Source organism: Schistocerca gregaria, chromosome 9, assembly GCF_023897955.1.
Source record: "Schistocerca gregaria isolate iqSchGreg1 chromosome 9, iqSchGreg1.2, whole genome shotgun sequence".
NCBI classification, from domain to species: domain Eukaryota; kingdom Metazoa; phylum Arthropoda; class Insecta; order Orthoptera; family Acrididae; genus Schistocerca; species Schistocerca gregaria.
In genome coordinates, this window is record NC_064928.1 from 221,691,780 (window position 1) to 221,706,185 (window position 14,406).

The 14,406-nt window shown below is 39.9% G+C and overlaps 1 protein-coding gene across 1 annotated transcript in view; it reads right to left on the reverse strand.

Annotated features, from left to right (window-relative positions):
- LOC126292016 (peroxidase-like) overlaps positions 1–14,406 on the reverse strand; it is a 607,040-nt gene that overhangs the window by 564,073 nt on the left and 28,561 nt on the right. The window contains exons 3-4 of the mRNA XM_049985808.1: positions 11,939–12,188; positions 10,758–10,963 (exon numbers count right to left, since the gene is read on the reverse strand). Coding sequence (XP_049841765.1) covers positions 10,758–10,963; positions 11,939–12,188 — 456 coding nt within the window. The remainder of the gene's footprint in view (positions 1–10,757; positions 10,964–11,938; positions 12,189–14,406) is intronic.

Sequence of the window (14,406 nt, forward strand, 5' to 3'; positions counted from 1 at the left end):
ATGATGTAGCACTAATAAATAGTTCCCAAAGAGAATTAATCAGAATGATGCAAAATTACTACAAAATTGCTGAGAAAACAGGATTGTATGTTAATGAAGAAAAGACAGAATACCTGCCCTTAAGTAAGAAAACCAGAAAAGATGCACCTCTGACTGTAGATGGATTTCAAGACTGTTTATCACTTCAAGTACCTAGGAAGTCTTTTTAGTAATAACAACAGAACAGATATAGAAATAGATGCCCATTTATCAACAGGAAACGTGACACTTTTTAGTTTTATCAAAATTGTAAGAAAAAGATCACTTAGCAGTAACTTCAAAATCTGCTTATATCAATCTACCATTTTACCTGTGATGTTATATGGATGTAAAAAATTAATATTTAGAAAAAAAAGATGAAGAAAAACAGTTAACATTCGAAAGAAAAGTACTAAGACATTTTTTTGGACCTGTATACGACAAAAACAACATGGAATGGAGAATAAGAAGAAATGAAGAATTAAGAGGGTTGTACAAACACCATAACATTGTCGAAGTGTTCAAGAGGAGAAGGTTGAACTGGGCAGGCCATATAGCAAGAATGGCAGAGAATAGACTACCTAGACTGGCATTCATCAGAACAATAGATGGAATGAGAGGAAGAGGGAGACCCAGAATCAGATGGTTGGATAACATTCGGGAGGACACAACTAGGATGAACAGCAATGGCAACTGGACAAATAGCGCATTGGACAGGCAGAAGTGGAAGAGGCTCATAGAGCAGGTGTATGGTTGATAAGGCCCTTGCCACATGTAAAGTAAGTAAGACACTTTTAGGTTTTTTTAATTGTGTAATTGGTTTTTCTACATTTTCTCTGAGTGCCAGTCAAAGTGGCTTTATATATAGTAGAGATCATTCATATCATTTTAGTTTCTGAAGCTCTCCATACCTGTGCAAGTTCTTAACCTCTCCATTAATGACAAGCTTGAAACATGTTGATTTTGCGTGCTTTAATTTTTCCAGAAATCCTCTACTTTGCCATATCCTTCCACAAACTCGATTTTTTGTCCAAGTAACTTCTCTGCAAGTACTACTCTATTATAGTAATTATCCATGTAGAGGTGATGCCACTTTCCATAAGAAGGTATCAATAGTTCCATCAGTGGTTTTACTAAAGGCTGTCGAGCACCAGAATATATCTTGAATGAGGAAATGTATCCTGTACTTAAAACACACAGCATCTGAATAAAGTATGGCATATTTCCTAATTTTCAATGGATTGTAAACTTGAAAATTTAACTGTCCCTAGCATGGTATCATTCCTTCATCAGTTGAGATGTTTTGACATAGATTAAAAGCTTCTTTAAACTTTTTGGAAAAATAATCAATTACAAATTGAACTTTGAAAAGCTGGTTGGCATTGTCCAGTTTATTGTTGTTGCTGGAAAAATGTAAATATGATAATATTTGTCTGAATCGATTGCGGGACACCGTTTGCAAAATATTGGTGTGTCTGTCAATGAATTTGTTGACCAATAATCATCAATCCTAGCTTTTTTTTTTACAATTTCCATAAGGATATTAAGCCCAAACCATTTTCTAACTTCGGGTGCCATAACATCAACCAATTTAGCATTTTTTTAATCCAGTTTCCTTCTATTGCAATTTTGACTGTGGTACTTATTGGTTTCATTGCTAATATATTAGTATATTCAAATACATTGTTCCCAATATACAACCCTACAATATTCTTGATGCTCTGTGTATCCTTTGAATTTATTACTAGTTCTCAGTAAATCAAAGTCTGACCACTGTGCACTGTCTTCCTCGTCTGATTCATCCAAATCAGTTTGTTCCCTGAATTATTCTTAGATGTATTTCACTATTTTCCAATGATTCTGCTTCACTTTCATTTTTTTGTTATCCAGTGTGTTCTTCCAAATTGGCCAAGTTGTCCAGAATGTGAGACATGACATTCATGTATTCATCATAAATAATAGTATTGTCTCTTTTGTCAGCCGTAATGAAAGGGCACAAGTATTTATAAAAACAAAAATTTGTCAGTGTGTGTAACTTACTGTTACCTAAACAAAACACCAACAGAATGCAAAAGATACTAAAGTGCTGTCTTTGACCACTGTGTGATACTGTGCTCATGAAACCAATGTGGTGTCGCCAGCCACTGAGCGATACTTTGCACATGACACCACTGTGGTGTCGCCATACGTTGCCCACTATTTTTCACATGACATCACTGTGGTGTTGCCGGACGGCATAATGTTAATTGTTTCATTTAGATATCTATTTAAAAATGTAGGCTATAGTCATGTAAACCAGATTTACCTTTTCTGTTGCTTAAACCAGACCACTTACTTTTTTGTGTTTAAAGCCTGCCTTGATTAGTACATGCTCTTACTGTCTTGTGTTACCCCAAGGCAATTTTCAAAAAAAAGAAAGAAAAAAAAATTTACATCTATAAGTACTGTGACCTGTTTATAGTATATTAGTATATTATTAATGGGTTGTACCAAAAGATGGAAACACAACAAGAAACACATGCTTGAACATAACTTCAGATGCTATCGAAGCCTGCAGGTTGTGCTGTTGTATTTGACCTTGAATGGTGCCTGTGCAATATCCTCAATACATTGCAAGTGCCAGTCATGGTCAGAGCATTGCTATGTGTAGTTATGAGTGTGTTGTGTTGGAGCTAAGCAATTGTTGGTGCTTGTAAGCAATATAAATAAAGTGTTTGGTGTTTCAAGAGGCACTCCATTGAAGATTTCTACCACTTACATGGAAGTGGAAACATTTCATCCACTAAGTCATGACACAGATGAAAGTGTGTTGAATGATCATGACAAACAGTCACTGAATGGAATTTTCACAAAAGTAAGTGAATGACAGCTGCTTGGACACTGCAGAACTGAATGGCACACTCATAAAAACAGTGATCACAAACAACCTGAAGAGATCTCCAGGAGCAGGGAATTGCAGGGTTAGGTGGGATTCCAAGACCACTCATCCATGGTGCAAATAATGTGGTGCCAAAGTCATAAAATCTTGACTGTTAAGAAATGAAAGGATGCCTTATGATGGGGTGAGTGTTGTTTAACACTTTTTCAAACTCCTGGATGCATTAACATCCCACGAGTGAAATGTGTTAATGGTTCGTGATGATTTGGGCAGCCATATTGTGGTATTCCACGGGCCCCAGGATTACTCTAAGCTTACATTACTGCCGAGGACTGTGTGATTGTTTTGGGTGATCAGGTACATCTCGTGAGACAACGTTTGTTCCCCATGATCATTCCTTGTTCCATGATAACAGGGTTTCTGTTCACATGGCCAGAATCATCCAGGGCTGGTTTTGTGACCATAAGGATGAAACAACATCTCCGCTGGCCACCAAAAAAACCACATCTAAATATTACTGAGCCTTCATTGTCTACTTTGGAGAGACAGGTGTGTGCTTTACATCGCCATCATTGTTACCTGAGCTTGCCACTATTTTCCAGGTGAAATGGTATAAGAGTACCTCAGAAACCCTCTGCCCCGATAGTTGAGCGGTCAATGTGACTGATTGCTATCCTATGGGACCGGTTTCTATTCCCAGGTGTGTCAGGCTTCATCATCATTTTGTCCCCATCCGGCATGCAGGTCACCCAATGTGGCATCGAATGTAATAAGACCTGCATCGAGGCAATGGACCTGCCCCGTAAAGGACCTCCCGGTCAGTGACGCCAAATGCTTGTTTCCATTTTACTTTGAAAACTGTGCAGGACCTGTATTTACGCATTATTTGGTGACTGGAAGCTGTTTTGAATGCCAATGGTTTTACTGTGGCATATTTTGTGTGGTAATATGTTTGTGGTGGCCCATATTTTTGTGCACACTTGTATTTGTCACACAGCTTCACAACAGACATTGCTAGTTGCCCTGTAGCTAACAAAACTTTTCAATCCCTGAGTCTACATTTTCAGATGATTTGTAGGAACAGTGGCTAATGGGGTAAAATTCTAATTTGCTGATGAAGTCATAGGGGTTCCCAATTTCTTACTTTATGTTGAGATGGGAGCTTGTTGAATGTTTTATGACCAGAACACATTAATTTGTCTTTAACCCTTGTCAAGGAAGTGAAGTGCAGAAAATGCACAGGGCAGTGAGCTCAAGCACCAGTACCGGTATTGTCTTGCTTCCTCCATTCCCTGTTTACATTATGCATTAATTCTGTATCAGTTTCCTTTCTGGTTTTGTCTCCTTAAATTTTCATTTTATTTTTTCATATACCTTTCAAAAATGTTCTGTTGGCCATTTCATCCATTAAAACTGCTCAGTCCTTTTCTCTTTTCTTTGCATTTACTCACATTTTCTTCCTGTTTAAGAATGGTGCAATTAATTTTCAGCTGAGTTGATCCCTTCCTGTTGCCATACTTTCCAGCTGATAAATATATTGGTTGACTAAAGTGGAACACCAGAATACAGCAAAATGTCAATGAAGGTGCAGATTATGTGGTTTATGAACTATCTGTACAGACTAAGGCAATTTTTGAAAAATAAAACTATGAAACCTGAGATATTCTGCTATAATTAGAACCAAAACTTTCATTTTGAGTATAGTGTTATGTTTGTGAATCAAGTTTTGCAACTGGAGGAGAGTGAAGATGGGGCAATCAAGGAATGCACTATAATGTACTGAAATGCATTGATCTGTTCTTAGAGTGTGCAGGATTTTGTTTGCTCAAACCAACTCTCCTAAAACTGATAGTCACTGTGAAAAAAGTGGATAAAAAATGGAAAAAGAAAATATTGAATGATATTTTCCCAAAAATGAACGGAAAGAAACTGATGCAAAATGTAGTGTATTTTATAAATAAGTTGTTTGTTTTTATTAAGCAGTGCATAAAATGTGTGGTTGGCTTCCAAATGTGATGAAACATTTTGTAAATGCAATAAGTGGGAGTGTAGAAAGAGGATGAAAATTAAGTGGACTGGTAAGAAATGAGAAGGTTTTCCACAGATTTGGTAGGAAGAGAAACACGTAAAAAATATTGATAAGAAGAATGGACAGGGTGGTAGGACGTCTGTTAAGACATCCAGAAATGGCTTCAGTGGTACTTGAGAAAGCTGTAGTGGATAAAAACTGCAGGTGAAGACAGAGACTGGAATATATAATATTGAGTAATGTGTAATGGAGGATAATGGTTGAAAATGCTGTTTTAAGGTGAAGAGGTTGACACAGGAGAGTGATTTGTGTTGGGATGCATTAAACCAATCTGAAAATTGATGGTAAAAAGAGTTTCTGGTAAAAACATGTATTTTGGATTATCCTAATTTTTAGGTTATCTGTGCAATCACAGGTCTACATTAACACAGATAATTACAAGTTTGCTGTAATACCATAACAGTCCTGTTGAGTGAGTGTCTCACTTCCATTATCTTGGCCATAATGCAACTTACAGCACTGGTACTGATATTGACTGTAGACTGAGTAAGTACCAAGCCATAGGTGGAACAGTCCAAAGTACATTATCTAAGAGCTCAAGATAAGAGGAAAGAATGAAGTTTTGTAAAGTGCTGGTTGGCTGTGGCAGTTTATCAGTATGGCTAAGAGGCATGAGCAATGACTGATAAAAACCTTAGATGTGGGAACCAGAAATGAGATTCTGGAGATCTATGAAAGGCTGAATGAGACTAGATACATTTAAAAATGATTATGTGCACATGGGACTGAATTTTTTTGAAATAGATGATGGAATCAATGAAACTAAAGAAAGATAGCTCTAGCACTGGAACAGAATACAAGAAAGAAGAAAGCCAAAAGGTTTTTTGTCATATAGACTAGATGGTATAGATGAAGAAAACATTGGCAACAACCTTGTCTGTGGCTGGGACAAGCAAATCAGCTAGTTCTTGGAAGAGCAGAAAGGAGGAAAAGAAGAAAGCTTACTGAAATGTCAATGGGGATGAGATCAATGAAGATGTGAAATCTAGTTCCATTTGCAATAATACAACTCCTAACATGATTATCATTTTTTCCTCTTTTGTGGTCTATATTCCACATATAATACATATAGAACATAAGTATGAAATCTCCAAACTTTTATCCATTCTGTAATTTTTCAAAACTTCATGATTTAGTGTATATTTACAGGCTTCTGACAGTTACGGTATAAATAATTTATTGAGAAACATTTCATTGGATAAATATTGTGTGCAGAGTTCTAAGTCAGTCAGTAGATAGCGAGCATTCAAGGCACACAATCACTATGTTGTCTGTGACTGAGTCTGTTGCCAGCAATCAGCAAGTACAAACACTGTCTAAAATTCCCTGTCAGCAACTATTAGGTCCCCATACTCATCTTATGAAATTCTATATTAATCAGATGCACAGTTATTGAGTGACACTTAACTGTACAATTCCGTGGCAGCAGTCTATAGTGCAAGTATACAAATACAATCATTGAGTGGAGGCGGACTACAATTCTCACTACTATTTGAGTTACTGATCTGAATCAAAGAAGTAAGAACTAATAGTCAGCTGACTATCATCATGAGTGACAATGTTGACAAACATATATAAATTTGAGATGATATTCTCTCAGTTTTATGTGCAAGTGTGTAATAAAGTCTGTCAGAATTCTTTCATTCAATGAACGAACACCGAAGAGAAGAAAAAGATTGTTGAAGAATACATTTTGCAGACCATCAAGCTTAGAGACATAGTGACACAAAATGGTGTCAGTGAAGCAATGTTCACAAAGGCTGAACGGGCAGTGTGAATAACTATTGTGACAAATGAAAATTTATGCCAACCTTGGACTTTCAAAACACATTTCCTGTCCACTGCAAGTAGTTGCCATCAGGAAATGACTCTGGGCCTGATGCAGACTTCAGTTGTCACTGTTTTTCCCTCCAATTACTTCTAAACAATACAACAAGAAATGTGCTCACAAAGTGTACTGTAATGGTGCTTCTGGTGAAAGAAATTTGGTGGAGAATCATATCTTACCTAGTCACAGGGGTTTCCACTGCCTGATAAAACAAATTTGAAGCACCCAAAAGGGGAGTAGGACATGAAATGTGGCTTCTTGGTTTGAGAAGGTATGTAATTTTATTTAACTGATTACAAACTTGAGTCAGATTTACAAAGAACTTTTCAGTGTTAGAGCATCTATCAGTATGATGTTGCACCCTCTTTTGTCTGGATGCATTCATTTTTTTGTTGTTGTAAAGGTTGTCACAAAGCCGTAACAGCCTCTCCTGAGGTAAGCTGTCCCACGACTATTGTAACTAGTCTGCGATATTGTGGATACTGGCTCTGGAAGAGATTTGACAGACAAGCTCGTCCTATACATGTTCTATCAGGGGCAGATCTGGGGATCTTGCTGGCATGGGAGTGTCTCAACATGTTGCAGAAACTTCATGGAGTCATGTGCTGTGTGTGGGCATGCCCTGTTCTGCTGAAAAACTGCACTGCGATATTGTTGCATGAGAGGTAATACTTGGGGATGCAGGATGTCAGTGACATGCCGTTGTGTCATGAAAGCTACCTTGCTCACTATATGTTGATGTTCCCTGCTTTCTCCCTTCGTTGGTTGTCCTCGGTGTTGACATACTGGCTGAAAAAATACGGGGTGGATGTGCAACTACTGTCTACTGTAAATGATGTAGCCGGCAGATGCACAGTTGCATTTCCAGTCTTTTACTTTTACTGTTTACAACCCCCCAATAATACACAGTTATATGGTCAGTGCACTATTGTTTAACCTTCGATAAGGCTCATTAATATACTGCAGGCAAACATCCACATACTGCTGCTACTATAGTTTACTGTTGAATATCTATGAGCAGTAAAAACATAACCACATAATTCATGTGTTATTGAAGAATAAGAGGGTGAGTATGGGGCAGACACTGTCATTGTCTTAACACACTTTTAATTGTTTAACACTTATTTCACAGTTAAGTTGAAGCATTGTTGTTGTTCTAACCAACGCAGGTTCATCGTGGCTGTGGACTGACTGTCTCAGGACTGAAATTTGGGACCTTATATATTCTCACAACAATAGGCACTGAAACTACACATTGTTGAAAGTTTAATTTACAGAAATTACAATTAAAATGTAACTCATTAAATTAACTGAATACATCGGAACATTGGTTCTTCTTAACAGTTTCTTCTACTGCAAGAGTTAGGCTGAGTTATTTGTTTAAATCATGAAATTAACAAATATAAGTACACAAACAATACTTTGTACAAAACTGTTAATTACTTTAGAATTAATTATGGGCTGGCTTTGCTAATATGTTTTTGAATAAAGCCAAATAGATACTTCAAGATTACTAGCATTTCATCTTCCAAATGTTTATAATTGGTACAGAATATAATTGGTACAGAATAAATTCAAGTTACAAAACAATTACTCATTTCTTCCTATAATGAAAGATACTAACTAGGAATAGTCAAAATGAATTAGAAAGTCAATTAGAAACATGAAGCTAAGCACAAAATTAGATCTCGTGCTATATTCTTTAAAACTGAGGGCGAGCCTTTCTCTTTCTTGAAAATGCAGATTACACTCATGTGTGCTAATGGTAATTAGGTAAAAATGGAAAACGAATTTAAGGAGGCAGATGGCAACACAATATGGGAAGTAAACATATCCCAGCTTGCTTCATCAAAACATGAGTATGTGGTGTCTCAGTTTTCTTCACAGCGATCACTCAACATCCAGTGTTGTTCACATCCTTTACGTATCCTGTCAAGCCTGCTAACAACACTTAATGGGAACAACATTAACATGTGTCACTGACCATCCTATCTGCTACAGAGCGATGCAGCTTTATCATTTACATAGTGACTGACAGTGTGTATGTTGAAGAAGTTGCGCTAACATCTGACTGTGTTTTCTGGATCTACAATTTTTGTGTCAGGCACTGACATTGTCTGAACTGAAATGAATTTTATTTGACGTTGTAGGATTACATCGTCAACAAATGTAGGCGTGATGTAGAACATGTAAAACACAGGGAACATCCACTATAACTTATTTTATAAGAAGAAATCATTTTGACTACACTCTCTGACACCACTGATTAGAAAGAACAATACATACTAATTTAATTTAATAGGTATTCTTTCACACTGTAAATTTCCTTTTTCAGCTGATAGTCTTTGAGATTCCTTATAAAGCGGGTTTCACATATATTATCATAAGTTTTTGGTGGACTTTTGAATAACTCGGTATCTGAGTACCGAAGTCCTGTTTCGAGTACTGTCAGTCAGTGGACTGTGCCTTGTGTCTCATTCTTTCTCTGTTTGTTTTGGGTGTGTTCACTAGCTACCACTCTGAACTATATCTTCACACAAAACAACAAACAAACATCTTACAAACAGGCCTTGAAGGACATGTCACTCTCAGGTCTTAGGTGTCACAAGATGCAGATACGGAGGGGCATGTGATCAGCACGCCACCACCCCAGCTGTTGTCAGTTTTTGTACCCGTGTTGCTACTCCTCAATCAACTAGCTCATCAATTGATCTCAGGAGGGCTCAGTGCACTCCACTTGCTGACAACACTCGACAGAGCCAGACAGTGGCTCGTCCGAATGCTAGCCGAGCCTGACAGGGCTCAACTTTGGTTTATCTGATGGTAACCAGTGTTACCACTGCAGCAGGGCCATTGGAATATCTTGACACAACCATATACAGTTATGGGTAAAGTAGCCTCTGGCTGTGGGATGGTTTTACAGTTATTAAACCCTCTGACAGGCAGAGGCTATTTTATTTCTAATTAAAATCTGAATTATCTTTTCTGAAATTTGTTATTCACAAAGATGTAAATGCTGGGACACCTAGATTTTCAAACCAGTTTCAGTATGTTTCAGAAGCTTTCCTTCTTAAAATGATTCTTAAGTTTTTTTTCATTTTTCATTAGCAGCCTTTACAGAAATATATCCTCATCTTTAAGACTGTTCCACATTTTGGTCCTCAGTATTCTGATGTCACCTGCATAGAATATTGTCATCTATTTCGCACCACCACCTACAACATTAAAATACTCTTCAGATTTGTTTACTAAAGGCTGGCAATAGAACTGAAGATGGTCACTGATGACCAAAACTTGTTGTGGTTGTGTCATAAGAATTGCCTGTGTCAAAAATTAAGATGAAAAGTGGCACTCCAAATTAGATGGCTTTGGTTTTTGGCTAGTATCAAATGAAATGAATTTAAATGAAATATATGGAGCCAGTGGGGAAGAACTCACTGAAGAAGTAATTAAATGAGGTGGTACCACTGCAAACTATTCATAAATCTTAAACCTACAATTTAGTGAACATGTCATAACAAATGCAAGCTATTGCTGCACTACAGTTCAGTACATGAGTTAATGTGTTGAAGATAACTATAGTAGAGTATATCATGGTGCATCACAAAATCCATTCCTTCCAGTGGTGGTATCCCCACATATCATATGATAGAATCTCTAGTTGCTGTGTACAGAAGACAAAGCAGGAATGGTCAGTAACAATTGAAAGCTCAAGTCATACATGTAGGTATGCCCAGAAAACCCGTTGGTTTAGCTAACTGCTCACAATAACGAATAAATTGCAGTTTGGCAGAAATTTTCATTTGTTATTGCATATTCCTGGTAAATGTTTCATGAGCCATGCGCCAATTATTATTCAACTGCATGGGTATGCAGTGCTTAAAGCTTCAGTTCAGGATATCAGAAAAAAAACAGTGTATCTATTTGTGCATTAAATTTCTTACCATCGTGGAACACTGGTTGCATGAGACGTGAGTATGCAGTGTCCAGCATTCCCCACATTGGATATTCCAGATTGTTACATGATCCATTATGTGTTCTGTAGATACTGGAAGCATTGCACCTTGGTGTTTGTAGAACATGAGATGGGTCTGCAGGAACTTTTATAGAAGTCAGCAAGTCTCCCATGGCATCTGGATGTATGTTAAACCTGTGAAAAAATTGTAGTCCAAGTGAGCTAAACCCTGAACTATCTTCAAAATTTATGACAGATTCATCTAACTTCTTATGATATACTAATGGTTCCATTTTACCTTTAGATGCAGTGAGTGATTCAGATGCTGTAAAAGTCATGGTCAGTTTTGCTTTGCAGCCCTTCAGTATGTGTTCAGTTTTAACTTCTACTTGAAATATTCTCAGATTAAAACAGAAATTTTTACTTACATTTCTACCAAAATATTTGTCAATGTGATCTATATAGGCTGATCAGTCACAACATTATGACCACTGATCTACTATCAATATAAACCCATCCAGGTGATGGCAGTGTCACCTGGTGAGGAATGACTGCCAGTCAGACAAACACATGGTGCATGCAATATCAGTGAGTGTGCTGTCCATATGTAGAATGGAGAAGGTGCCTGGTCTATCTGAGTTTAACTGAGGGCAGATTGTGGTGGCCCAGAGCCTCGGAACTAACATTTCAGAAACTTCACAACTTGGGTGTTTGAGGAAAGCTGTGGTTAAGTGTGTGTTTGCAGACCGCGTACTTCCTTTCGTGGGGATTACGTTTCCCGATGGGAGTTGCATTTTTCAACAAGATAATGCGCCGTGTCTCAATGCGCAGGAGTGTGACGGAGTAGTTTGAGGAGCACAGTGGCCTCCTAACTTGTCAGATATGTACCAGGTCAAATGCACCTGGGAGGTGATCGGAAGTGGCATCAGAGCTCTTTGCTGCACTCTCCAGAATGGGGTAATCGGGTGACACGTGTGTGCAGATGCGGTGCCGACACCCTCCGGCGAGCTACCGAGGCCCCGTCGCTCCTGGGCCACGACACATCGTTGCTGTTATCTGTGCCGAAGGTGGACATGGACATACCGGATGTTAGGTAGGCTGTCATAATGTTCTGGCCGATCAGAGTATTCGAGGTGAACTAGTCAGGGGCTCGACCCGCAGGGAACTCACCGGCGGGAGAGGTGTGCGGCGAGCGTGCTGGCGTTGGCCAGGTCCCGCAGGGTGTCAGCCATGCGCGCCCTCTGCCCGTCGCTGGCGACGTTGGTGAGGTAGTGGTGGTACTCGGGGGAGCCCCACGCCACTCGCCGCCTCCGCGCCGCCGCCGCCTCCCGCTCCCTCAACCTCACCCCCAGCTGGCCGCCCCTCTCCAGACCCTGACGCACCGCCTCTGCCAGGTCAGAGTCACTCGCGGCCACGTCATCTGCACAAGTTATTCACAAAACTACTCTCCAGCATCTCTGACACCCACCTATTGCACAGTCTCGCAACGTACTCTAAAGTCAAATGCGATGAGGTGCCAGCTGTAATGTGGTATACCAAGAAACAGTATATGGGTATGCATGCTGTGCTCTCCATTCCCACCACAAAGTGCACATTACAACTAAATTTAAAAGGGAAAGATGGCAGGTGTGCATTGGAACAAAATGTATGTTTTAGAAACGAGAACAACTTTAGAATTTGAGGCACACGTTTATTTATTTATCCACAAATTACACATTACTAAAAACTACTTACAAAATTGTTTAGCAGTCTGTTCATTACAGTTGAGATCCAATTCTTAGTTCCTCCAATCGAGGTACAAAATTAAGTTCCAGGCAAGAAGTCAAAGCGTTGACACACACTTTAACTTCCGACCTGCATAGGGCAGGAGAAACACAGTCGGATGTACGTGAGTACTACGGCCGGGCACTGACGTATGTGGAGGGTGAAATGAAAACCTTGAGCGTTGGGAAAGTAAGGAATCGGGAACCATGTGGTTGCCAGACGTCGGCGAGAAACAGTTAATAACTTGCATAACAAAATTTTGTAGTCTCACGCATAATTTACTGTCACCAGTATCGGAGCGAGGGGCCTGCTACGACAAGTTGCATAAGTTGAAATAGGCAACTGTACATTCGAGCCGTGCTGGCAGGTACACCACCAGCCCTTTTTGGTGAATGAGACGCCTGCAAGTTATCTGCAAAAAGCGATGCGATGCCAACTCACCAAAATGTGTTCACGCACTATCGTCGGGAAACCGAATATATTACGAGTCTTCGAACAGTTCTTGCATCCTCATTAGAAAACATTGTACATAGACTGAAGCAGCAAATGGAACACTGACTTAGGCACTGTTACTACCCCTCAGTTATCGCACACATTCGAGACTGGTGTCGTCTACAGCTAGGGGACGTCTGGCGGAAGCGCCTGTTTCTGCAAGTGGTGGTGGGGGAAAGACACTCCTGTCGGCTGTTGCCTCTGTGCGCAGGGTCTCTGGCGAAAGCCCAGGTGCGGCAGTGCGGGATCTCGAAATTTGGGATTTAGTGGCGCCACTGAGGTGGGAAAAGCTGTGTGACAGCAATACACACCTGGGAACAGGGGTGGGGGCATCATTTGACCCAGCACGACCGATCCAGCACCATGGAACGTAGTTCGTTGAGGAGACAATGCACCAAGTTATGCCGTTGTGGCAGGCGTCCGTCCTGCTGCAAAATGAAGTTGGCTACTTCTTCTGTCAATTGAGGCACCAACCAGAGAGAAAGCGTGCATTGTAGGTTATTCTTTTAACAATAACTTTTGAAGGAGGAGGCTCTGGCTCTGAGCACTATGGGACTCAACTGCTGTGGTTATTAGTCCCCTAGAACTTAGAACTACTTAAACCTAACTAACCGAAGGACATCACACACATCCATGCCCGAGGCAGGATTCGAACCTGCGACCGTAACAGACGCACGGTTCCGGACTGCGCGCCTAGAACCGCGAGACCACCGCGGCCGGCTTTTGAAGGAGGAGAAAGGACCAAAGATTCTTTGGTTGGTTATGGCACAGAAAACATCAAGCTTTGGAGAACTGCGTTCACGTTCCAGGGAGGCACGTAGGTTCTGTGTACCCCACGTTCTCAAATTATACTTTCTCACTTGGCCTCTTTAATGAAATGTGACTTTCTCACAGAACACAAGTCTTCCTGCTAAACCTCCCACTTCCATCTGGGCTTGAAAATCAAGGAAAATTGTGTTCATTGCGATTTACCGTGAGGTGATGGCAACTGCAACATTTGAATTTTGTAACTCTTGAACTGAAGGCACTTGCACAACACATGCTACACTGCGACAGATTAACTTCTGCATGTACATGTATTTTCTGCAATCCACCGTACAGTGCTTGGCGGCAGTAGAATGTTTCTGCAGTCAGCTTCAAATGCCGGTTCTCTAAATATTTTAAGTAATGTTCCTGGTAAAGTACGTCGTCTTCCCTCCAGGAACTTGCATTTGGGCTCCCGAAGCATTTCCGTAATACTTGGACGTTATTCGAACCTACTGGTAACATATCTAGCAGCCCGACTCTATTGATGTTTTCTTTACACAGACCTAGTGCGGATCCCAAACACTCTAACAATACTCAAGAATAGGTCGCACTAGTCTCCTCCATGCTGTCTCTCT